The sequence below is a fragment of the Chenopodium album genome, chromosome 12 (assembly GCF_948465745.1).
Source record: "Chenopodium album chromosome 12, dcCheAlbu1.1, whole genome shotgun sequence".
Taxonomy (NCBI): domain Eukaryota; kingdom Viridiplantae; phylum Streptophyta; class Magnoliopsida; order Caryophyllales; family Amaranthaceae; genus Chenopodium; species Chenopodium album.
In genome coordinates this window covers 18,522,594-18,549,183 of record NC_137845.1, presented here as the reverse complement: position 1 = coordinate 18,549,183, position 26,590 = coordinate 18,522,594, and the positions used below count along the sequence as shown (strand labels likewise).

The 26,590-nt window shown below is 40.7% G+C and overlaps 1 protein-coding gene across 1 annotated transcript; it reads right to left on the bottom strand.

Moving 5' to 3' along the window:
- Positions 1–1,806: 1,806 nt before the first annotated feature.
- LOC145572181 (putative indole-3-pyruvate monooxygenase YUCCA10) lies at positions 1,807–24,160 on the bottom strand. Its single transcript, XM_081631194.1, has 4 exons — positions 23,442–24,160; positions 4,026–4,259; positions 2,651–2,773; positions 1,807–2,151 (listed from the first exon to the last, which is right to left on the bottom strand). Exons 1-4 carry the CDS (start codon positions 24,078–24,080, stop codon positions 1,813–1,815), a joined length of 1,335 nt encoding a protein of 444 aa, XP_081487320.1. The 5' UTR covers positions 24,081–24,160; the 3' UTR covers positions 1,807–1,812.
- Between the last annotated feature and the right edge of the window lie 2,430 nt (positions 24,161–26,590).

The window sequence follows — 26,590 nt, the reverse complement described above, 5'->3', positions numbered from 1 at the left end:
CCGAAGAGGGTTGGCTGCATGAATGATGGGATATACGGACTACCCCAATCATCTGAGGTCCAGTATGGACGGACTTGCCACCTGTATAACTCTCATGCAAGGATATTGAGAATTCTGTATATTTGAAGCTGTCTGGAAAGCTCGATGCAGAGGCTGACTCAGATAGCTGCTGGCTCTGGTTGTGCTCGATGATGTGTCGAGCATCGAAGAAGGTTTTTCTTGTTGCCATCCAGCTGAACAGCTCGAATGACCTTCCTTTTACCCGTCTGGGCAGAAGGATCTTAGACCAGTCAATGGCAGGCGTAGTCTTCTCCTTTGGGTGTGGAGTAGGTTGCCTGTCTCTGACTGACATTCTTCTCTCAGCTTGAGGAGTCTTTTTGGCCGATTGAACCTTGCTAGAGCAAGTCGTCCTCTTGTTGATCAGGTCCTTGATTTTACCCTTGAAACTTGTCATGAATTTCATGAGTTCGTCTCGGGTGACTGAGCCTGACCCCGCGCCGCCTGGGTGTTCCCAGGCGGTGGTCCAGCAAACCTGCTGGTACCAGCTTCGTTGTTTCCCCGTTCCAGCCTATCTCTGGGACGGAGGCGCTTTAAGAAGAGTGACCCATGAGGGGCCACATAAGTTTCGACCTCACAGTTGTTATCTGAATCTTGGTCCGTGTGGACCTCCCCGTTGGCCGTAGGCCGGTTGGGTTTATGTGGCGGTATAGACTCTTGAACCATCTTAGAGGTACTCTCCCACAGACGGCGCTAATTGTTTTGGTTGTTTTTGTCCCTCGGGAGAGTTACAGTTCGAAGATTGGTCCGACGCGCTCTATACCTGCAAAACACGGAGACTCCGGTTGGTAGGAGCTCCGCCTCCGACGATCAAATTAGTATCGGTCGAAGAATACGAAAAGGTGCGAAAAAGATAAAAGTGAGATCCTCTCGGATTCCGAGATAAGGTGTTTCTATGATGTGAGAGAATGTAGGGTTGTTGTAATAAATGAATTGTAGATGTCCCCAAAATGGCGGGAATCTCCCTATTTATAGGGTCATTGGTAAATGTGCCCCTGATTAGGTCACTCTGACCTAATTCTGATGGGTTGCGTCATATTACGAATTTTTTAGGATTTGGGCCTTGAAGGCCATCTTTTCTCCCAAATTCTGAGAACGCCACATGTCAAATAGGGATAGGCCCACTTTGGCCCTATCTTGGGTTAACACGTGTCGTCTTCTGGCGGGTCCACGTGGAATGGATAATTTTACCCAAAACAGGTCATATGATGGAGGAAAGCACCACGATCACCACCTTTATGGACAATCGGACACAACCACGAACCACTACCACCATCGTGCACAACCACCGCGAAAGGAGGAGAGTGAGATGCGTGAAAGAGAATAAATAGGGTTTGTGTTTGTTAATTAGGGTTTTGATCAAAAGATCACTAAATGTTATGTTCAACCCTAGGCACCTAGTCTATTTATAATCATATTATAATTAGACTATGAAGCAAAGCCCAAACCCTTATTACTCCTCATAAGGCCGGCCACCTAGTGGGATGAGGCTAATTATGGACTTCTTCCTCTAATACTCAATCTAGCCCCTTTATGTGACTTTATAGGATCCATTCAAATGAAGGAACTTAATTATATCTATAATTTAATTAATTTGTATATTTAGTAATTGCACTTGACGAAGACATAAAGCCTTCAAAATCAGAATAGTATGATGATCTCTTCTCGTCCTTTCGTCTCTAGATATTAGGACTTAGGAGGGCCATAAACAACAATTCTAGTTAAACATCAATAAATAATAAGCCATCATTTAATTTATTTTATAAATATCAAACATTTTGAAAGACTATTGAACAAAATCAAGTGATAACAAGTGTATGTGTGCACATACACAACACACGTACGTACACACAAAAATAAATATGCTAGTTGGACATGATTACCATTCCTTATTAGAATGAAACAGAGATTTGATAGCAAAAAATTATCTATTTCATTTTTTTTGATGTCATTAGAGATATTTTCAGCATCCATAGCAGCTCCGTAGAGTCCCCTTCTTGCTAGACCAGCACAATACAATCCATTTTTACCCTTCCAATTGTTAGGAAAACTTTGCTTTGACAATCCATCTTCATTCAGCAGAAAATCGTCTCCCTATTAAATCACCAACGAACTCATGATTAAATAAAAATATATCAAGTGAAGTGAACACGAGTTAAGGTATATAATTTGACAATTATCATTCTGAAGCAATGAATACATCAAACATAACCAATTGTATTTAAAATGGATATAGTTTTAGAAGTTGGATTTTAAAACCCACTAAGTACACACTACACTTTATTTGGACCTTATTCCCCTCTTCACTAATAGAATATCATAAAAAATTATGATTAAAAAAAAATTAAATAAAATTTGATGTAACACCGTGTCACTATCTACTGTCAAACAAATAATTCATTCTTCAAAAAAAAAAAGAAATAATGATCATATATCATCACGATGTCATTTAAAAACTTTATCCGAACTTGAACATATTTTTTAGAATAGACCGGTTTCCTATCATATATGTCATCATAATATCAAAAATAACTTTAACCGAACTTGAATATGTAGACCATACATACTAACATACATATCTAATTAATTTTACCTTGAGCCATTGATTTGTGGCCCTTTTAAAACCAGTGGCAAAAATAATAGTCTCGAAAGCATACGATCTGCCATCCTTGAACAACACATCATTGCCTCTTATGCTCGTGATTGCCGGCAAAATCTGTAACATTTACCGTTCCATAATAATAAACTCAACGTTACAAGTTGCAATTACAAAAATATGACAAAACATGAATAATTATGTAGCACACCTAGGGACAGTGATTAATGTTCACATGCAATGTGCCCTGCTTTGCTTTTTCTTGTGTCTAACGCATTCACACATCATACTAACTTAACAAATCAAAGCTACGCAACAGCTAAATTAGGTGTAATGTAATTAAGCTTGCATTGATTGATTATTTCTAAATCTATAGCCCTACTTAGTTACTACATTGAGTTGTTGTATGTCGACATGTCGTTGTGATTAACAGTTAAATCTGCCTTACAATCATAAGAATACCTTGTAGGTTGATCATACTAGGATAGTGTACGTCACTGGCTCTTAGTGACAAACAAAAGTGGTCCTATAATGATAAGACGGTCTTATATTAATGTTTTCCGGTAGAATTTTTGTTTGTGTTTTGTGAGCTATGTTGAATCATTTAGACTTTTCATTTTATATTTTAATATCTTAACATTTGTATCAAGTTCTCAGCACTCAAATTTATATCGGTGATGAGACATTTCAACAACAATAGATGTAGGTTTGTAAGACAAAATAAAATGTCTCACAACATAAAATAATATAACAAATGTACTAGGAAGAGGGAGAAAAGAAAAGAGATAGAGAGAGTGAAAAAAGGGTGGTGTAGGGCCTACTATTTCGTTAGAAATGGTTTCACGTGCAAAAAAAAACAAAAAATAATTGGGACTACTACTATTGAGACTTTGAGAGTATATTTTGTACCACTAAGGATTTTTGTAAGTACCACTAAAATTATATTGTGTATCATTGAGAATGTATTTTGTATTAATTAAACTCCAATGGTATTATTTGACAGTCTAATGAGACATTTAAACCTTTTTTAAAATACCACTGAAATTATATCTTGTATAACTGATAATGTATTTTGTACCATTGAATCTACGATGACAAAATTTAAATCCCACATAAAATGACCAATTTACCGCTGCGAGACACTTCTAAATATCTCTCAACCCTCGGTTCGGAACACCTCAAATGTGAGAAACAAAACTACTGTATCTAACTATAAATCAAGAAACTAATTATGCACGATTTTAAGAAACTAAATAAGAGCGTGTTTTAAGTTCTTTTTCTTATCAACAAACAAAGCAAATTATTGATATGTTAGATTTTGGGGAACATATAAAGATTGCCAAATAGTTGATTGGTTGGGAAATAATAATACCTGAATTTCACCAGATTTGATCTTTTGAAAAGACCCTTGATCAATAATTGGGTATTTACCAAAGGCAACTTTTAAATAGAAGGGACCTTCTTGCGGCCTTGTCAACCCGTATTTGGTCACGTCTCCATATACAATTTTACTAATGAGCACCAACAAGTTGTCCACCCATTTTAATGGTAAATGCTTCAAAAGAACTAGTCCCATGCTCACCATTCCCTTGGACAATATGTGAACCTACACAAAAATTCAATTTGCAAGAGCTTTATCAATACTCATACAACTAATAATGATCGATGATCAAGTGTGTTCGTTGCACGTTTTTTCAATTTTTAAAGATAATTAGGAATTGTTAAATAATTATTACATTTACAAAATTTATATAACCATGCTATGTACATAATTATTAAAACAGTGTTACATTTTATATAAAGTATGAAGTATATATTTCTAGAATAGTGGAATTTTCTTTTTGTTTAAATCGAGTTTCTAACCTTTCTTATTTTATAAAGTAACATATCGAATGTTTAGGGTAATTTTACCCCGTCATGTGGACCAACCAGAGGGTGACACGTGTCAGCCCCAGGGTGGTCCAAAGTGGACATATCCCTGCTTGACACGTGTCATCCCAGATATTTGGAGGATGACGGCCTTCAAGCCCAAAACCCGAGAAAGCCATAAAACGGCGCAGCCCACCACTGATTAGGGTTCTGTGACCTAATCAGGGGCACAATTCCCAAGGACCCTATAAATAGGGAGATTCCCCTCTTTTGGAGGGCACATTCTACCATTTATTACAAACTATCTCTTTGATAGAGACAAGTGAGCTTGGAACCCGAGCAGATCCCCACCTAAATTTCCGCACCTTTTTCTCTCCTTTCAAGTTACTAACTTGATCGTCGGAGGCGGAGCACCTACCAACTGGTGTCTCCGTTTGTCTTGCAGGTACAGGCCGCACCGGACCAGTCTTCGAGCTGTAACTCTCCCGAGGGACAAAAACACCCAAAACATTTGGCGCCGTCTGTGGGGAGAGTACCTCAAAGATAGTTGGAGAGTCTGTACCCATTCCTGATCTTACAAACTTACAACCGGCTATACAACCGGAGAACCAAGAAAACCCTCAACCGGCACCTCAGCCGGGAGGTTTTGGAATTCCTCAGTCGTTCTCTCGGCCTCCGCCTGAGGTCGTCACTGAGGATGAAGCTGATGATGAAGATGATGATGACGTGGAGACCTATACCACAAAGGATGGGTCCTTCGTGTCTAAGTACAAGCGTTCTAAAGATAAATTGGAGCGCAATCTTGATCAGGCGGGCCCAAGCAGGCGCCCCTCTGGAAGGCCAGAAGGGGAAACCCAGAAGGCCAAAGGTCAAGCCCCAGTCACCCGAGATGAGCTCATGAAATTCATGACCTCTTTCAAAGGTGAAATCAAGGCCATGATCAACAAAAACAAGGCAGGCTCTAGCAAGAGTCCGCCGGCTAAGAAGTCTCCCACTCCTGGGAAGAAAAAGCTTGTCAAGGACAGGCGTCCAACTCCCCATCCCAAAGACAAAGAAAGGGAGAAGGAGAGGATGGCCTCTAGACTTGACTGGTCGAAAATTCTACTGCCTACTGGTCCTCAGAGGCAGCCTCGGCATGAACAGCCGGGGACCAGCAAGAAAACAGCCTCCGACGCTCGACACATCATCGAGCGGAGGAGAAACCAGCAGCTATCTGAGTCAGCCTCTACTTCGAGCTTTCCAGACAGCTTCAAAGAAACTTCTGTAAGGAACTCACAGTCCTTACTTGAGAGTCGGACAGGCGGCAAAACCGTCAATACCGAACCTCAGCTGATGATTGGGTCTGTCCCATATGCGCCTCAGGCGCAGTATGGGCAATATGGCCTACAGTTCATGCAGCCTCCTCCTTTTAGAGGACAGGCGGCATACACCCCCGTCCAGCCTTTGGACTGGCAGCTCCGGCTGCTCAAGCTTGGTGAACAACCCTCTACGTTTGCCAAGAATATAACCGAGGCGGCTCAGCCGTCCAAGGTTAAGAATGTGTTGGTGGGCACCTATGATGGTACCACCAACCCAGAAGACCACCTGATGGCATACACCAACCTCATGTGCTTACAGGGTTGGGACGATGCCACCTGGTGTCGATGTTTCCCGGCTAAACTGAAGGGCATTGCCCAACAGTGGTTTGGCAACTTGCCAGCCGGCTCAATTGATTGCTTCAAGAAGCTAGCCTTCTTGTTTTCCACCAACGTCTCAATGAACATCCCTGCTAAGAAAACGAGCCTTGATTTGAGCACCGTTAAGCAGGGTGAGAAGGAAGGGCTACGCTCATATGTCAGGAGGTTCAACCTGGTCAGAATTCAGATCCAGGGACTGTCTGACGAGGTAGCTTTTACAGACTTTTTCAAGGGTCTGAGAGACGGGTCGGCTTTTAAGTTCGACCTTGTCAGAAAGGGGGCATTTACGCTACAGGCCACCCTGAGGGAGGCGGAGAGCTATATTCAAGCTACCGACCTCTGCATGCCTAGTAGTCAGTCAGACTCAAAGAAGTCTGACAAACAAAAAGAAAGCTGGTCTGCTCAGCCGGCCAACAAAAAAGAAGAGAGCAAAAAGAGAAAAGAAGTCTGGGCGGTTAGTGATTCTGACCAGCCGTCCTAGAAGAAAAAGAGAGAGTTTAAACCGTACGTCCCCAAGTACGAGTTTAACAAAGACTGCAACTCCATCCTCATGGAGGTAAAGGACCGGCTGTCCATTGAGAAGCCGAATCCAATGAAGAGTTCCGTCCAGTCGCGAAACAAAAATAAATTTTGCCAGTTCCATGAGGAGGTTGGCCATGACACCAACGACTGCTTCAGTCTACAGCGGACGTTGGACCGTCTGGCTGACAAAGGGCTTCTAAAGTCCTACATTTCTAAGTCCCCAGCTGGGGCAAAGAAGAAAAACAAGGGTCAGTCCCCCAAGATTACCCATCAGCCTACTAGTAGCTCGGATACCGACAAGGATCCAGTCTACACTATAGCAGGCGGATTTTCATGTGGTGGCCCTACCATCCAGGGCACCAAGAGCCATCTTCGGAAGATGGACAAGGATGATGATGATGAGCAGGCGTTTGCCAGTTCCACCTTCCCAGACGTCCTCATAACTAAGAAGGACAGGGGCAGCGTCCGTCGTCCGCATGACGACCCGGTCGTCATTGAATGTAAGGTTGCCAACCAGCTGGTTGGACGGATCCTTATTGACACCGGCAGCTCGTCGGACATTATCAGCCTCCGGTGCCTACAGAAGCTGAAATACAATGTCAGCTGCATGCATCCGGTCACCCACCCCTTGGTTGGTTTTGGGGGTGGGATGGTCTACCCAGCCGGAAGAATTGACTTGCCCATCCGGCTGGGAGAAAAAGGCCAGGGACGACATATTGTCGTCAGATTCTTGGTTGTTGAGGAGTTGACCGCCTACAATATCATCCTTGGTAGGCCAACCCTCAACGAAGCCAAGGCGGTAATCATCCCGTCTCTCATGCTCATCAAGTATGAGCGGGATGATGGCTCTGTTGGTTGCCTGAACGGGGATCAGAAGACGGCTCGGGAGTGCTACCTCTCAGCCGTTAAAGACACTGTGGCCTCAGACGGCCAAGAGAAGGAACCAATAGACCTTGACGATGTCAATGATGCCAATCCTGCCCCACCAGCCATTGGTAAGAAAAGAAAAGCGCCTCTGCTGGTGGAGGTGAAGAAAGAGAAAAAATAGCAATCACTGACCGGGGAACGATCAGACGAGCTCCGTCCCCAACTGGCTGGTGAAAACATTGATCTCGTTCTGGACGACAGCCGTCCAGAGCGTACTGTGAAGGTCGGTACGGTTGCTTAAGCTACTCTGGGTGCAAGCTTGCACCTTGTGCTGAAAGAATTCAAAGACATCTTTGCCTTTGAAGTGGAAGAGATGCCTGGCGTCAGCCCGGATCTCGCTGTCCACAAACTCGTCGTGGATCCTAAAAAGAAGCCCATCCGGTAAAAGAAAAGAAACCATGGCGAGGAAAGAAGTCAGGCGGCAGCTGCCGAAGTCAAAAAGCTGCTAGATGCCAGGTTCATTCGGCCTTGTAATTTCCCCGACTGGGTGGCCAATGTGGTCCTTGTTAAGAAACCGAATGGGACCTGGCGCATATGTGTTGATTACACAGACCTCAACAAGGCGTGTCCAAAGGACAGTTACCCGCTTCCAAAGATCGACAGTCTGGTCGATTCAATAGCCGGTCACGCCTTGATGAGCTTCATGGATGCCTACTCTGGCTTCCATCAGATACCCCTCTGGAAGAAAGATCAAGAGAAGACGGCCTTCGTCACTGATTTGGGGTTATTTTGCTATACTGTGATGTCGTTTGGATTGAAGAATGCGCCTGCCACCTTCCAACGGATGTTTAATACGTCTTCATTAATCAAATTGGGAGGAATGTGGAGGCGTACATCGATGACATGATAGTCAAATCCAAGCAACAGATGGATCATCTGGCTGATCTCCGAGAAACGTTCACCACCCTCAGGCGGCATAAGGTCATGTTAAACCCCAAGAAATGCGTCTTTGGTGTTGAGTCTGGGAAGTTTCTCGGATTCCTGATTGATCAGAGGGGGATAGAGGCTAACCCCGAAAAGATACAAGCGGTAATTGACATGAAGTCACCCCGTTCTGTCAAGGAAGTTCAGAGACTAACTGGTTGCCTAGCCGCCTTGGGAAGGTTCCTCAGCCAGTCAGGCGACAAATGCCTTTACTTCTTCCAAGCAATCAGGAAGAAGACTAGGTTTGAATGGGGAGACGATGCTGAGACGGCATTTCAGAAGCTAAAAGAGCACTTGCAATCTTTGCCTAGGCTGGTCAGTCCTCTGCCTAGGGAGACGTTGTACATGTATTTGGCCGTCTCAGATCATGCTCTCAGTGTCGTTCTCCTTGCTGAGCGAGACGGCGTTCAGCTCCCGGTTTACTTCATTAGCTATGTTCTAAAAAATGCTGAACTCCGGTACCCCATGGTTGAAAATTTTGGCCTTGCTTTTTACATGGCATTCAAAAAATTGAAGCCTTACTTTCTGGCTCATCCGATGGTGATTTACACCGACCAGCCACTCAAGCGGCCAATGTCTACTTTGGAGTCAGCCGGCAGAATGTTGAAATGGGCTATTGAAATGCAAAGTCTTGAAATCACTTACGAACCAAGGAAGGCAGTGAAAGGTCAGGCGTTTGCTGACTTCATTGTTGAAATGACCCGTCCGGTGGCTCTGGATAATCTTGATCAGGTTTGGAAAGTGTATGTAGACGGGAGCTCTACAAAGAACGACTGTGGTGCAGGCGTAATCTACGAGTCTCCTGAGGGGGACAGATATGAGTATGCACTACGGTTCAAGTTTCAGGCCTCAAACAATGAGGCGGAATATGAAGCCCTGCTAGCCGGAATCCGCATGTGTAAGGCGGCAGGGGCAACAAAAATTGACGCCTACTCTGATTCACAGCTGGTCGTTAGCCAGTATGAGGGAAAATTTGAGGCAAAGAGGAGGCTGGGTCTCTTGAGGAGTTTCATTTGAATCAAGTACCTAGGTCTGATAACAACCAGGCGGATGCACTGTCAAAACATGCATCTTCCGCCTGCCATGATACGCCTCGGTCAGTCTTTTGGGAAGTTCTTGAAAAAAGAAGCATCTATGAAGATCCCATTGGAGTCCTGGACCGAAGCTCTACCTGGATGGATGGCATTCGGGCATACCTCTCACACGGTACACTTCCTGATTCGCCACAGGAGGCAGCCGTTCTGAAAAAGCGAGCCGCAAGCTTCGAGTTGAGAAATGGAGAACTCTTCAAGGCGGGGTTTCTTAGGCCTCTTTTGAAGTGTGTAACCCCAGAAAAGGGGAAAGAAGTTTTTGAAGACTTGCACTCAGGATTCTGTGCCTCCCACATAGGCGGCAGATCCCTAGCCGTCAGAGCCAGACGACATTACTTTTGGCCCACTCTGGAGGCAGACGCCAAGGAGTTGGTGAAGAAATGTGACAAGTGCCAGAAATTTGGCAAACTTATTCACCGTCGGGCTACTGATCAGACGGCCATCCACAGCCCAATCCCGTTTGCAAAATGGGGCATGGACATCTTAGGTCCTTACACGCCTGCCCCAGGCGGAAAGCGTTACATCTTGGTGGCTGTGGATTACTTTACCAAGTGGGTAGAGGCTGAGGCGGTAAAGAATATCAAGACATCAGACGTCATCTCTTTCATCTGGAAGAATGTCATCACCCGGTATGGGGTTCCTATGTCCATGGTGTTTGATAATAGTCCTTAGTTTGAGACGCCTCAGCTAAAAACTTGGTTGGGAGATCAAGGGATCTCAAGTTGTTTTGCATCAGTCGGCTGTCCCCAAGCAAACGGCCAGGTTGAAGCCTTCAACAAACTAATCTCAGACGACATTAAGAAGAAAATTGAAAGAGCCGGTGGCTTTTGGGCTGAGGAATTAATCCATGTCCTATGGGCCATCCGGACAACAGCAAAGGGGGCAACCGGTGAAACCCCATTTCTCATGGTTTACGGTGCTGAAGCCGTCTTGCCCATTGAACACTATCAGCCGACTCTTAGAGTCATGCTTTATGATGAAGAGGCAAACTGGGAGGCAATGCGCCTGGCATTGAACTCACTCCCAGAACGCAGGGGCAATACCGCCTTGCGTCATGAGATTTACCGTCTGAGAATGACAAGAGCCTACAACAAGAAAGTACACAGGCGTCCTTTGAAAGTGGACGAGCTAGTGTTACGGAAAATGGAGGCAACTGGTAGGGCCAATGAGCTTGGAAAACTAACTCCAAATTGGGAAGGCCCCTACCGGATTTACGAAGAAGTAAGAGACGGCACCTACCGCCTGGAAACTCCAGACGGCAAGCGCCTGCCTAGAACTTGGAATGTAGACAATTTGAAAAAGTACTACTTCTGAGATTCGTAATGTTTGTAAACAAGAAGTAAATTAATGAGAAATTGCTTTTTGTTTTCACTTGTTTATTTCTCTGAGTTTGTCACTTGAAAATTGAATTAACATCTGATTGACGAGAGGCCAATGGCCAGATAATTAAGCTAAGCACAAAACCGCTTAGTGGCTATACAGCCGGTCTCAAACAAGACCAGAAGGCCAATGGCCGGATGGCTGCTTTTCCCATAAATTCGCCTATCCCAACATGGATAAAGGCGTCCGGCGACACCCCTCCGGGTGCAATCATCGTAGAGAGAAGCCAACCTGCTTACTCTACGTACCAATGAAGGCGGCCACGATTGGACAGCTGAATCAGCCATCCATAGCCGTCTGACCTGAACAGTCTAAGGAACGACCAAGTTTCGAAACCCGGATGTCCAATGACATCAGTCGGCGACCGACTGAAGTTCTTACTTAGCATTTTTTCGTTTTAAATTGCATACATCCTCGTTTGGGGCAAAAGAGTTGTGCAATGGCTATACAATCTCTACCTAGACGGTCAACACCGTCTAGATAGTGACTGGAACGCCTGTTAATGTACGGCTGTGCACTTGGTTTGGGGAAATCACTACTGTGATTGATTGACTTACAAACGTATCATGCTCTATGCAGCATCAGACGTTCCCAAGTCAATCAACCAACTCCACTTGAAACCAACCACACAGCCGTCCAGGGTCAAGGACAGCCGTATACTTTTGATAAGTTAGGCAGAGATTGCCGCATGCTTTTGATAAGTTAGGCAAATATTGAAAATGCAAAAAATTGAAATGAAATTGAAGTGCAAACACAAGCGCAAAGTAATAAAAACCGACTCAGTCGGTGCATTCATTGAATTTCCACCCAGCCAAACGGCTGTGATGGATTAAATGTTAACCGGACCCCGTCCGGGTAAAGGAAATTGTTTGACAACACGGCCCTACAGCCGGTAAAGATACAAATATACTCGGCACACAGGCCGGAAAAGCAAGTTTGGTGGCATACTGCCGCAGATAAATAAAAAAAAAAGAAAGAAATTGGCACACAGCCGCTGAATTCATTGCCCCGCAGACGGTCCCTCCTGGCCCTTCTCCCCTTCTTCTTCAGTCTCGGGGGCTTCAGGCTCGGGGTGCTCAATGTTGGCCCATGCGAGGAAAGACTCAGGCTCTGGCTCACCCTTCTCTCTCAGGTATATCACCTCTTCAGCATATTTGTAAGCTAGAGCCCAGACGCCATAATCCTTGTTTGGATACAAGGTAGCCCAGGCGATCTTCATCATGGTCTCGCTGTCGGCGGCCATCTCAGCTACCAGGCGGTTTTGATCCGCCTGCAGAGTCGCTCGGAAGTTATCCTGAGCTTTGGCCGCCTCCTTCTCCAGCTTGGCAACCTTGCCCTTCAGATTAGTGTTCTCTTTCGAGACATCTTGAAGCTTCTCAAGGTCCTCCTGAGCCTTCTGGAGGTCCTCCTTGAGCTTAAGGAGGTCCTCCTCCGCCTGTTTCTGGGCCGTCTTTGCATCCGCCGCCTTCTGCTTGGCCGCCCGCAAGTCCGCCTCCAGCTCTTGGATCTTGGCCGCCTGTGTCATTTGGGTTGCTTTAGTTTCAAGATCGTCAATGATACACGAGTATAAAGCAACATTATTGGCGTCTGAGGCGGACTGCTTGGCCCGTCTTACCTCATCCCGCTTGTGGGTGTAAGGACGCTTGAGCCCGTCTACCCGCAGAAGAGCCTGCAAAAGCAAACAGGGTTAGCACTGCAGGCGGAGAAAAACTTAGAGAAAAAATGATTCAAAATTATTTAAGTGTCTTACCTCAGCCAGGAGGGACAAGGTACGTTCAAGATTGAACGTCTCAATCCCCGGGATAGCATCCTTATCCCGCTTGCTCACAGCCTCCAATATGGCCTTGGCGTGCTTCTGGACGTCTGGCCGGCGAGGTGATTGACCTGCACCACAATCAACGTCAGAGTGTGAAACTAAAGCAGCACCAATCTGGTTCCGACCGTCTGAGGATGACGTCTGTTGGGAGTGTGATTTCACTCGCAACGGCCACCCCAGCTCAGGCGGGGATTCAAAAGGGTTCTTACCTGCAGAGCCGGCCAGACGAGAGCCGCTGGCAAGTGCGGTGAACCCCCCCGGTTGTAGATAGGGGGTTGGCTAGGTCAAGGCTTAGGGAGCCACTCACCTTCTCCGTTCTTCCCCCTATCCGCATCTGAGGCTTCCCGCCTGGGGCGTTGGGAGTTGCGGTGGAGGCTGCCTTTTTCGAGGACTTGCTGGGGTTAGAGGCGGTGGTCTCCTCCCTTGCCCGTTTGAGTTTTTTCTCAAACGTCTTATCCACCTCTCCCCCCTAAGAAAATAAACAAGTTAATTTTAGCAGTCGAAGAAAGCAAACTTTGAAAGCGAACTCAAGAAAAGAGTCAGACGTTTACCTTGGCCCTGAGTTCCCTCGCCTGAGCCTCGGCCAGGTCTCTGCGGATTTGAGCAGAGGACCGCCTGGGAGTCTTCTCGTCTGGCAACATGTTCAACGCTTCTTCTGCAAAAAACAAAAAGGAATTGGTTAGTACATCATTAAAAACGATTCCGATACAAAAGTACTACAGACGGATATTGATTCAGGCGCATACGTCTGGTGAACATGTGCCCTAGCCCCCAGGCGGCTAGGAAGCATTCGTCCCTGAGTCAGGCGCTCTTAGGGATCCAGTTTCTAGGGACTTTTATTGTCTCCCGGTTGACAGTGTGGCGTCTGTGAGGCCGAAGAAGTCAGCCTCAATTATTTTATCGAAGTCCTCATCCGGGATCCGGGGCAGACAGCATTTCCGACCTAGAAGGTCGGGCTTTTTATTGTATTGGCGGAGCTCGCAATTCTCCCGCCTGGTTGGGGCCGTCAGCAGGTAGAACCTGTGCTTCCAGCCATCAAATTTGGAGACCTTATCCAAGGTCATCATATATTGAGGAAACGTGGTCAAAGTATACCACGCTCTGTACCCGCCTGGGTTGCGGCTAAGATAGTGCATCTTAGCAAAAGCTTCCCAGCCGGGGTGAATTCCTTGGAACTCACAGGCGGCAACATACCCCAGAATGTTTGCCCAAGAATTGGGGGTAAGTTGCCAGACTCCGAGGCCGTAGCCTCTCAAGATTTCCTTCACCTCCTGGTGAAGGGGGAAGCGCAGACCAGCCTTGAACGCCGCCTCGTAACAGCCGAAGTAGCCGTTGGCGTTTCGTTCAGTGTCTTCCCAAGAAATGGTGTCGTCTGCAAGAGGCACCCTTATTTTGTACCCGTCTCCTAACGGGTGCACTTTCAAAAAAATTTCAAGGCCTCTTTCCATGAGGTCCCTGTCTTTGTTGGAGACGTGGATCTTGTAGGGATCGTCCTTCTCATTCCACTTCTTCCTCTATTCTTCCTCGCTATCCTCAAGCGGGGGAAGATCATCACTGCTCTCAGAAGAGGAGACGGTAAATCCGCTCCCCGTCTCCTCCCCAGATTGGGAGACAGAAGCTGAGGCGGCCTACTCACCGCCTTGGTCGCACTCGTCCAAAAACGAGTCTGGAGGAGTTGGGGGGGCCACGCGGAGGGGATCTCTCCAGAGCCGTCTGGTGTTCTGAGCCAGACGTCTCTCCCTCAAGCGTTTGGCCGCCTGAGCCTTCGCTCCTATAATTCGGATCATGTGCCGTCTGCATAGTCCGAGCCATTGTGTCCTGCACTGACGCGCAAATGGTCTGAATTCAAGCATGAGGGTGGTCCCAACACCCTGAGACGACACTACCAGTCCTAGACTCAGCCGTTCCTGGTGAACGGCTGGATTCTAACCTAGGTTGTGCCGTGTGTGTTGGTGATGAATCCATTTATTGCAAGAAATATGTACAAGCGGTAAAATGAAAAAGAGCTGAGAGTGTCAGAGACGGTACCTTTAGATTTGAGATCTGAAGGTAGGCGGGTCCGCCTGTGTTGGGAAGAATGAGTTTTCTTAAAACTTGCGCTTGACTCAGACGGATGACTTCTACTCTCTCTTTCAAGATTCTCTCAAAGTTCTCTCTGAAAATTTTTGTGAAACGTACAAAAATAATGAGGGTAAACGGCTATATAAGGAGGGTAAATTAAGGGGTATTCCTGTAATTTACTCAGATGGTGAACAGTAAAATTTTGGCGGTAAAATTACCACCAATCAGAGAGTGACGCGTGTCACAGATGCTACGTGGTGTGCCACGTCACATTTGTGAGGGGCAAATGTTTAGGGTAATTTTACCCCGCCATGTGGACCAACCAAAGGGTGACACGTGTCAGCCCCAGGGTGGTCCAAAGTGGACCTATCCCTGCTTGACACCTGTCATCCCAGATATTTGGAGGATGACAGCCTTCAAGCCCAAATCCCGAGAAAGCCGTAAAACGGCGCAGCCCACCACTGATTAGGGTTCTGTGACCTAATCAGGGGAACAATTCCTAAGGACCCTATAAATAGGGAGATTCCCCTCTTTTGGAGGGCACGTTCTACCATTTATTACAAATTGTCCCTTTGATAGAGACAACTGAGCTTGGAACCCGAGCAGATCCCCACCTAAATTTCCGCACCTTTTTCTCTCCTTTCAAGTTACTAACTTGATCGTCGGAGGCGGAGCACCTACCAACTGGTGTCTCCGTTTGTCTTGCAGGTACAGGCCGCACCGGACCAGTCTTCGAGCTGTAACTCTCCCGAGGGACAAAAACACCCAAAACATTGAATATCATAAACTTAATTAAAAAGGGGAAAGGGGTATCATTGTATCAATAATAACAATGCAATCACTCATATGTTATTAATTAATGTATTACAAAGTCAATTATGCAATTAATCATAAGTGTACTACTTACAGTTAGATCTACTCCTAAGGAATAAAATTTGGGTTCTTAAAAAAGGGAATAAAATTTGGGTTCTTAAAAAAAAAGGAATAAAATTTGGGATAATTTCCTCATATGAGCTCTTAAATACGATCAATTAGCCGTGCTTGTGAATTAATCCTAGATATTATTTAATTAAGTACGATACATCTCAAAGTATAGTATAATATAAACTCTCATTTTCTTAGTATAGTACTATAGTATGGAGCTTTATAAAGTCAACGAAAAATTAAAAGCAAATTATTCCCCATTTTACGCAAAACAAACCTACCCCAAGATCCTATGGGCTTTTATTTATTAGGGTTTTAAAAAAATAACAATTATACTCCGTACTCTTTTAATGAAAGGGTATTGATATATGTAAAAGCTCTTTGTAATATATTTTCAAATCTGAAATTAATGTAGAAATGCATGATAAAATTACTTATAAATTGTGTATAAAACATGTTATATTTGCTTATATATGTATGTGATGCGTGCGTTAAACAATAATTAAAATATCTACTTCATTAGTTTTGAATAACAACCTAACTAGCCAAATTTAATCAGTTAAGAATAAAGATAATCTGATTAAATTAAAAAAAAAAAAAAAAAAAAAAAAAAAAAAAAAAAAAAAAAACCTACAAATACAACCTTACGAAAGTCAACAATGTAGAATTTGGTGTGAAAAATCTAGCATACAATAATATACATGTAAAACTAGTAAACAATTTTGTACGCAAAAAAACAAATGATGAATTAGGTAACAGTTGCAAGGTTAATACAAAAATGATGGTGATTGTGGTGGTTGATGGTGGGAATGGTTGATAGAGAAACTAAATAATCACGAAAGTGTTTTTCCAATGAAGATGAAGAGTATTCATAATTAAAAAATACAGAATTAAAGAATTAAGGAAAAAAAAAAAGAGAATTAAAAAAGAAGGTTTGTTAGTGTATATACCCATCAAATTACGAAAGAGTGACACATAAGGATTTATTTAGGTAAATTATTGATTTGTGGAAGAGTAGATTGATTAATAGAGGGAATAATTTTATTATAATGAGGGAATTTTTAATTTGATTGAAATGATAGGTTGATTTTTTAAAAATTACTAATTGAATCAATTATTGAAATTATTTAATTTTGTAAGTTACATGATGTAATAGAAGATTATAGATTAAACCATGACCTTGATTGAGTCTATTATTTTTTTTTTTTTTTTTGTTTAGAGAGCCGCAAGGGTGAGTGATGAGAATCGATCCCAAAATTTCTTGAAATCGGGAAGGGAAGTCTAACCACTTGCATTGAACTATCCCTCACTCTCATTGATTATTGAATCGATTATATGTGTATTTGATTGAGGATGTTTTGACTTTTACCACCAAAAAAAATCAAAAAGGTGTTTTTTACCACCAAAACTTTTATTTTACCACCAAATAAAACCACCTGCTATCAACTAACGGAATTTTTTAAACGATTTTTGTGTCAAACACATGATGTTTAGGGGTTTTGGGGGGCATTTTTGTCCTATGGAACCAACTTGAGGTTAGAATTGACAAAAAATTATCGAAAATGCCTCATTTTACGTGTTTAAAAATACATCGATTTGCGCAAAACACGCAAAACGAGGTATTTTCGATTATTTTTTATCAATTCTGACCTCAATTGGATCCATTGGGCCAAAATGCCCTCTAAACCTATGAATAACATGTTTTGTGCACGAAATTCGAAAAAAAAAATTTAACCGTTAGATTTAACAGTTTTCTTGACGTTAAGTAGCAAAAAATCATTTTTTTTTTTGGTAAAATAAAAGGTTTAGAAGTTTTGATGGTAAAAAACGATTTTTTGAATTTTTTTTGTGGTAAAAGTCAAAATTTTCTTTGATTGAAGAATGACAATGAATCAATTTAATCCTTAAATATATTGAATTATTACTTGTATTATTTTTATTCTTACTTTACTATTTAAAATTCTATGGCAGTCATCCTTAAAATGGATATCATTATACTAATTTTTAATTGGTTTATTTTTTATTTAATTTTTATGTTAAAATTAGTTATAAATTATTTTTTTATATATTTAAAATCTATTTTTTAATTTTTTTTACATTTAATTATTTTTAATTTCAGAAAATAAAAACTGGATTTTAAAATTATTTAGGAAAATTTTTAAAAGAAAAAAATCCTAGCCATCTCCTCTGTAGGATTCTTCAAAAAAAAAAGTGTTTCATGGGCCGGAAATTTGGCTATTTTCGACCATTTACCTTTAGTTTCTTTATAATTTTGTTATTGAATTCAATAAATCTACATTTTTAGAACGTAATAAGTACCCCTATAGTGGGTTTGAGCGTAGAAAGTGCCCATATGGTGGGCTTTATTCTACTTTTTTTTTGTTTAATTTTTGAGTTTAGTATGGTACAAGTTATTTCATGGGTAAAGATTTGTGCGGGATTGAAAAAAAGACTAATCCTTCAATTACAATCAGATAAATTAGGCGAAAATTTTGTTCACAACTACAACAGATCGATAGACCCCCTCGTCGGAAAAAAGCTGTAAATCACAGCGATATAAAAGAGGGTATGAAGAAGGTAAGATTTGCAACAATGATCGTAGTTTTGTTGAAAGGAAGCTTTTATTTGAATCAAGTGTCATGTATTTATTAGATTTAAATCTCTTTGTAGATATCATATGACTTTTTATTAATGAATCAATTTTTATTAAGAAAAAGGAAAATATTAGTGTAATAATATTCATTCATCCATTTTTGTATTGTACTATTCCCTCTCACATTTGAGTTGGTCCATAATACCGGCCCAAATCACAACACAATCTGGCTCTGATACCATGATAAGCGGGTCTGGGCTACACTTGTCACGAGTGTCTACTTTACACGACCAAGGAGGTTCCACCTCAAAACCATATGGCAATAAAGGAAGTAGTCCCTTAGCCTTATAAAGTGGATACGACTTTTTCTTTTCTTCAATGTGGGATACACTTCCCAATATTTCACTTTACTTTTATATTCTTTCTATGTGGGACAACACTTTCACTCACATGTGAATTTTCTTATGAGCTCAAATATTTTCAGGAGGACACCACAATCTTCTCTCTTGACTTATATAATAGAATTATTATTATTTTTTCTTCTGCTTACTTTTAGTTTTTATATGTAATTTTAAGCCCCTAAGACTATCGCTTTCCTTTATGAAAAAAAAAATTTGTCTCAGGCTTAGACGTTGTTTTCATACTGGAAATAGGGGTCTAAAATTCGTTGGGATGCTTGTGGTGAATCCAATTCTCATCTTCTTTTCGCTTCGGTTCAGGACTGTCGTCGGCGAAACAAAATTTTCAGCCTGAAGGATAACCAGGGTAGTTGGATCTCGGATCCATCGGGTATTGACAGACTTTTGATGGATCACTTTGTCGATCTTTATAAATGTCAGGGTTCTTCTCCCTCTTCCATTTAGGGTATTTGGGATGATCTGGATTTACCTTCGCTCACTTCTGATCAGATACAACAGCTTATGGTGCCGTTCTCGACAGAAGAAATTAGAAGTGCAATGTTTCATATTGGTGATGATAAATCTCCAGGGCCGGATGGCTATTCTGCAGCTTTCTTTAAATCTCATTGGTCAATTGTGGGTCCTCATGTTACCACAACCATTCAATATTTCTTTGCCCATGGTTATATGCTTAAGGAATGGAACCGCACGTTTTTAGTCTTGTTACCCAAGGTGGAGCATCCTCAGTTTCCTTCCCAGTTTCGTCCCATTGGCTTGTGCAATGTTTTATACAAATGTATTGCGAAATGCCTGACTTCTCGGCTGCGCAAATTTCTACCTTTACTAATATCAGATTCACATTCAGCCTTTGTTCCGGGTCGACTTATGTCAGATAATAGTCTCATTGCTCATGAGGTTCTTTCTTATATGAATACCTCATTGACTAAGCAGTGTTCGGCAGCTTTGAAGTTAGACATGAACAGAGCGTATGACAGGGTTGATTGGGAGTTCTTATGGGAAGTACTTGGGATCTTTGGATTTCCCCCGTACTGGATTCACATTATTAAACAATGTGTTTCTACGGTTTCCTATCAGGTTATGGTTAATGGTCGGCCGTCTTCCTCTTTTCGGCCTTCTTGTGGGCTCCGCCAGGGTGATCCTTTATCCTCGTATTTATTTGTTCTCTGCATGGAAGTCTTTTTGGCTATGATCAGGAAAGCTGAGGCGCAGGGTTCATTTCGGGGTATTTGCATCTCCAGGCGTGCTCCGTCGGTTTCTCATCTGTTTTTTGCGGATGATGCTTTACTGTTTTTTCGAGTTTCGCCAAAGGCCTGTACTAATCTTTTGCAAGTGATTAATCGCTTCTGCTTGGTTTTTGGTCAGATGGTTAATGTTCAAAAATCCTTTGTTAAGTTTAGCTCGAACACCCCGGAAGATTATCGGGCTTATTTAAGTTTTGCCCATCGCATGCAGTCGAAGGATTCTCTAGGTAAGTATTTGGGCCTTCCTGTGAATTTAGGTCGTGCTAAGTGCCATCAGTTTCAGCCTCTGGTTAACAAGATCTCGCAGCGGATTTCGGCATTTAGCTCAAGGAGTTTATCTGCGGCTGCTAGGCTGGTTGTTATTAATTCAGTGTTAGTGGCTTCGTTAAACCATGTCCTTTCGGTTTTTAAGTTGCCTGTCACTATTTCTGATAGAATTGATAGGCTTTTAACGCGCTTTTGGTGGAAGTCTAATAAGTCCGCCAGAAGGGGTAAGTTTAGTCCCTTCGTCTTTACTTCATTTACCCAGGGGTCTGGGAGGTCTGGGTATTCGCCATATTCCCTCCTTTAACTCAGCTCTGCTTGGGAAGCAGCTGTGGCGTCTAATTCATCATCCTCAGCTACTGGTTTCGAGGATTTATCATGCTAAATATCCTTATCTTTTAAGCTTTAAAGCTTCTTTCACTTCCGCCCATCCTTCCTGGGGATGCAGAAGTTTACTAGAGGGAGGCCGGGTTTTATCTCAAGGTGCTATGTGGAAGGTGGGTTTTGGTTCTCAGGTTGATATTGTGAATGATCAATGGGTTCCTGGTTTATCTGTTCGGTTCAAGGATACGGTTTCGTCTCTTGACCAGCCTTCCTTTGTGTCTGATCTTATTAATCCCAATTCCCAAGATTGGGATAGTTTGACTATCCACCTTCTTTTTCCTTCTTCCACTGCTTCTCTTATTTTGGCCTTGGATAGGCCGAAGGAAAAGATGGATGATTTTGTTTACTGAAAATTTACCCGGGATGGAGTCTTTTCCACGAAATCTGCCTATGCCTTCCTGCAACAGCAGGGCTGTTCGCGTTCTTCTTCGCCAGTTCTTCCTTGCTGGTGGAAAAAGTTTTGGGGTTTCCCTATTCTCCCTAAGTGGAAACTCTTTATTTGGAGAATTATTCACCAGGCTCTTCCCACAGCTGATATTTTATTTCTTAAGGGGATTCCAGTGGAGTCTACTAGTGGGTTTTGCTACCAGTTTCCGGAGACGGCTACTCATCTATTCCATTACTGTCCTTTTATTCGTTCGGTCTGGTCGTTATTTCATCTAGAGGCTTTAGCAAGTTTGCCTTTAACTGACAATTTCGTTTCCTGGTTGACTACTACTATTACTCACTTTAGGTCGGCTAAAAACTGGCAAGGTTTGGATTCTTTTACGGCATTCCTGTGGGCTGTCTGGTTAACTAGGAATAATTTTCGTTTTCGCTCAGAGGTTTATTCTCCGGGCGGGATTATAGCAATGGCTAATGATTGGATCGCCCACTGTTCTCATGCTAGAGACTTCTTACCTCTCTCTGCTCCTGCCTGTCCTCCAGGATTTGGTTTATTTCCATCTCCTCTTTTACAGGAAACTCCTCCTGGTTCCTATGATATTTGCCTTTCGTTTGATGGGGCTTGGAATGCTTCGGATCTTCGTGCAAGCATGGGTTGGTATCTCCCCTCCGCCCTTTCTTCATCCATTATTCGAGGTGGGGCCCAGGCGGGGTTTGATTCCTCTGCTCTTCATTCTGAATTGCTGGCTTGCTTACTTGGTTTGCGTCAGGTGAAGGATACAAGCTATTCTAGTGTTCAGATTTATACTGACTGTGCTTTGGTTCAAGTTTTTCTTAAGGATCAAGTTCCGGATGCTATTTTCGTTTTATGGATTCTGAAGGAGATCCGCAAGCTCGTCCTGTCTTTCAGGAAGTTTAATATTCAAAAGGTGCCTCGCCAAGATATAAATTATGCTCACTTTTTAGCAGGGTTAGCTCGTCGTAGAATGTTACTTTGGTTCCGTTTTTAGCTTTTATTAGTTCCTTTTGTCAAAAAAAAAAAATAAAATAAAAAGTAAATAAATAAAATTGTGGGGGCTTAAAAAGTGGGTCACTCCCACTAGTTCGTTTATATGAGTACTAACAATCAATAATATTTAATGCTTATCTTGTACTATTAAATCATCAATCTTTATAATTGCTTGACTTTCATGTTGTAGTTACATATGATTAATCAACCAATACCTAGATTAAACTACTCTGTAGCACTTTCTAACAGATTTTGTCACTTAAATCATTCAATTTTAACGTGAAGATTCACATGATCAAACTTAATTTCAACTGTAATACTCAATTTATCTTTTTTTCATATTCTAAAATTGTCTTCAGATGAAGGAAAGGTACATCATAATTTATCAGATTTCTACAATTGATGATGTAAATGGATTTTATTAAAAGGTGTACACGTATATGACAAATTTGGTTTATTTTGCTACGTATAAAAATAATTTAAATATCCTTTTCTAAAAAATTACAGTTTCATAAAGTTTTGGTTTTTAAGAAACGAGAACGATCATCGAAAAGAATTATCAAATATAGTTAAAGTTTTAAATAAATAAATGGGGAAAATATATGGAATGAAGGGACGTAGTCATGAATTAAAAGCTAACGGGTGGTACTCCAAGTACTTATATTCAGTCTAATTTTGATAACGGAAAACTATGAATAATGAGAAAATTATACTTTTCATACTTTTACTTTCCCATATTTTCACATTAATTTGGTATTCAACATTTTAAATTATGAAAATTATAAAACTTGTACCCCGTACATGAGTGTTACAATAATCAGTAACCTACTGTCAATTATCTCTACAGAAGTGATAACTACCAAACATTGTCCTACTTACATAATTTCACTTTCTTTGGGTCAACTTGTGTGATGTATTAAATAATAATTGAATTGGTTAATTTGTTTATTAGACACATTGTATATATACAATAAACTCAATTTAATTAAAATCCTAACTTCACCTAATTTACGTATGTACACCTCTAATCAAGTAGAGTCAAGTTAGTAAAACATGTTAAAAGTATCTCAAAAAGAAAAAAGTAGAATGAATCTTCAAAAGTTACCAAACACCATTGATTATCATGATTTGTCACACCAATAAAATACAGAGTATTAAAAAAAATATATTTCATAAGAAATAAAATATATAAAAACTTTTTTACTGTGAAACAAAAAAGGTCAAAGTATAGATTTTAGAATATTAAAACACTGAGGGAGTAATGAGTAATAACAATATCGATAAGATAAGATTAGAAAACTTACCGGGCTTCTAACAACGATGGCAGTTTTAGCACCATAATTAGCAAGATCAAGACCAATTTCAATGCCAGAATTACCAGCTCCAATAACCAACACACTTTTGTCTTCATACTCTTTACCAGACCTATATTGTGTAGAATGCACTACTTTCCCTTCAAAGCTACTCAACCCTTCAATTTCAGGACAATATGGATCACATGTTTCACCACTTGCCACTACCAAATACCTCCCTACATACTCCTCCTCCTCCTCCTCCTCCTCCTCCTCCTCGTTGTCGTTGTCAGTCACTTTCTTTGCCACGACACGCCATTTCTTTGTACCTTCATCTAACTTGGCTCTCACCACGCGCCTCCTGTACAAAGGCTTGATCCTAAAATGATCGACGTAGTTGTCCAAGTAGTGTAAGAAATCTATTTTCGGGACATATTTTGGGTAATTGGAGGGCATTTTCATGTGAGGAAGTTCACAATATTCCTTTGGTAAATGTAAGTGAAGGCGATCATACGCCTTTTTCTTCCAAAGAGAAGCACAACAATCCTCTCTTTCGAGTAAAATGTATGGTATCGAGTTATGGGTTAGGCAAGCCGCGGTGGCTAGCCCTGATGGCCCTGCCCCTACAACAATAACAGTCGATTCGGCCATCGGACTGTTGTTTATGCTTAATGTAAAACGCTTAATTTAGGAGGCGGCTTAAGATGAGTTGAAATAATTTGGAATTTGGAATATTATTTATGTTCCCTCGTTGAATGTGGACTTTTCTGTGTGAAGTGTGTACACATTATATATAATAAGAAAATAGGAGTGTAGGAGTAGGTTTAATGTTATAGAAATTATAATATAATTTCATAAAAAAAAGGAATAGTTGACTTGACTTGACGAATACTCGAATATCATGCATCTTGATTCTTGATTAGTAGACAAAATTAATGAGGTTGCAGCCCAGTGTGATGAATGAAGAATCAGCATTCCTCCCTTCCAATTATTGGCCTCAATTAAGGGCGTGTTCGGCACTAGCTTTTGAGTAGCTTTTAGGTAGCTTTTAGTGGTTTGACCAAGTTAAATCACTACTTAACAAAAAATGTGAGTGTTTGGCAAAGTAGTGATTAAGGTAGCTTTTAATGGTGAAGGTAGCCAATTTATTAATTTTGAAGGAATTAATTTATCAAAAGTATTTACCAAAATGGCTAATTATAAAATTTAATTCCCAAACTAGCTAATTTATTAATTTTGAAGGAATTAATTTATCTATTTATTATTTTTCTTTGAACCGGTTTGGTTCACTTTATTAATTTTCTTTTAATTTGTTTTTTTTATTTTATTTTAATTTTCTTAAAGATTTTTTTTTTTAAAATAAAACCAAAAAAAAAATTATAAGCTATATATTTAGCTTATTACTACTTATTTTAGAAGTATATGCATAATTATAAATACACTATTAGCTTGTATTTGCAACTTGATTTGGGTGCCTTATCTTCAATATTTTAGAAGAAGCTTTGATATTCGCTGTTTTCGGAGCAAATTAAATGATTCTATGTTTAATAGTTGTATCACTCTAGTTATTTATATTCAAGACTTAATTGTTCCTACTTGCTTTCTTAATTTTAGGCTTTTATCTTATTCTAATGTACCTTTTTCTCCCTATAAGTGCATTAGAAACTTTGGGCCTTTAGACCTTATTATATTTCTATCTTTATGTGTTAAAAAATAGTTTTTTTTTTTATTTTTTACCAGAAGTTTGGATCAATTTTTTGAGTGATTGTTTATTTTGTATAACCTTTTTTTAAAAAAAAATTGAGAATTTTTGCAAACATACTATGTTGAATGTTACTGTTCAAATTAATGGGATATTTTAACTATGGCGTTCGAATTTCCCAAAGAAAAACAAAAACCCAATATATATATATATATATATATATATATATATATATATATATATATATATATATATATATATATATATATAAATTAAAATTTTCAAAAATTATATTTGTGTTGTGGATATTAGAAGATTGATTGTGTTGATATTATAATGTGAAAAATGAACCGATCATATTATTTATTATTAAAATAATATGATAGTCATATTTCAAACAACGACTATAACGTTCGCATTCAGTTGAAACTCGTTCATATTTGCATTGTTTATTTGATAAATGAGTTGAGCTTGAACAATTATGAAGCTCATTTAATAAAAGAGTTTGAACACGCACGAACACAGATATGCTTATTCAAATAAGTTCATGAATAACTCGTTAATTTATGATCATGAATAACTCGTTTATTTATGTTCATGAATTACTCATTTTTTATGTTCACAGTCTACTCGTAGTAGGGGAAGGGGAGGGGTTGAAATTGTAGTGGTGGAACGGGGAGGGGGGTGATATTTGTGGTGGGGGAACGGGAGAGGGGATGGATTTCGGGGTGGGGTCTGCCAGAGGTAGTAAAGAGGGCTATCGGAGGTGGTTCAAGAGTTTATCTAATTAATCAAGGTTTAAGTGAGCTTAATGGTGCCATTAAGAGCTTAAGTGAGCTAATACGAGAAAAGATAACAATTGTTTGAATTAAACATTTTTAAGGGTAGTAATTAACGACTTTATTTTTTAGAGGTAGTAATTCATAAAGACCTCTTATTTTTGAGGTAGTAACGACTTTATTTTTTTTGAGGTAGTAATTGAGAATTTTTCTTGTATTTTATTACGAAACATTAATTTTAAATTTTTTTATATTTTCTTATAATTGATTGAGATATATGAAAATCTCAAACACGCATATCTTGGTCAAAGATTGTCAGTTTTAACTAGCTTAAGTCCCGTGCAACACACGATGTTTTACTAAAATATATAACAAATCAAAATGTTAGTTTAACAATAATTACGCATTACTATATATATACTTACAAGAATTACATCTATGAATAAAACAAAATGACTTGAAATCATTACCTATACTAACGTTAAGGTTATTGATGCAGTAGACTTTATAAAATATGAAAGAAATTTAGGAACATCGATTATGAACCCGCGCTGTATACTTATATCCCCTCTCATCCCTGCAATACCCCGTATTTTGATACGTATTTTTCTAATAAATTAATTAATTATTATTTCCTAAAAAGGTTATTTAGTAATTTAAATTACTATTTAAATTTTGGA

Coding starts and splice junctions, on each gene's coding strand:
- LOC145572181 (XM_081631194.1), bottom strand. CDS start 24,080: ATGGCCGAATCGACTGTTATTGTTGTAGGGGCAGGGCCATCAGGGCTA. Junction 4,260..23,441: donor CCATCGTTGTTAGAAGCCCG/GTAAGTTTTCTA, acceptor ATTTTTGTGTAG/GTTCACATATTGTCCAAGGG. Junction 2,774..4,025: donor TCAAATCTGGTGAAATTCAG/GTATTATTATTT, acceptor TAAATGTTACAG/ATTTTGCCGGCAATCACGAG.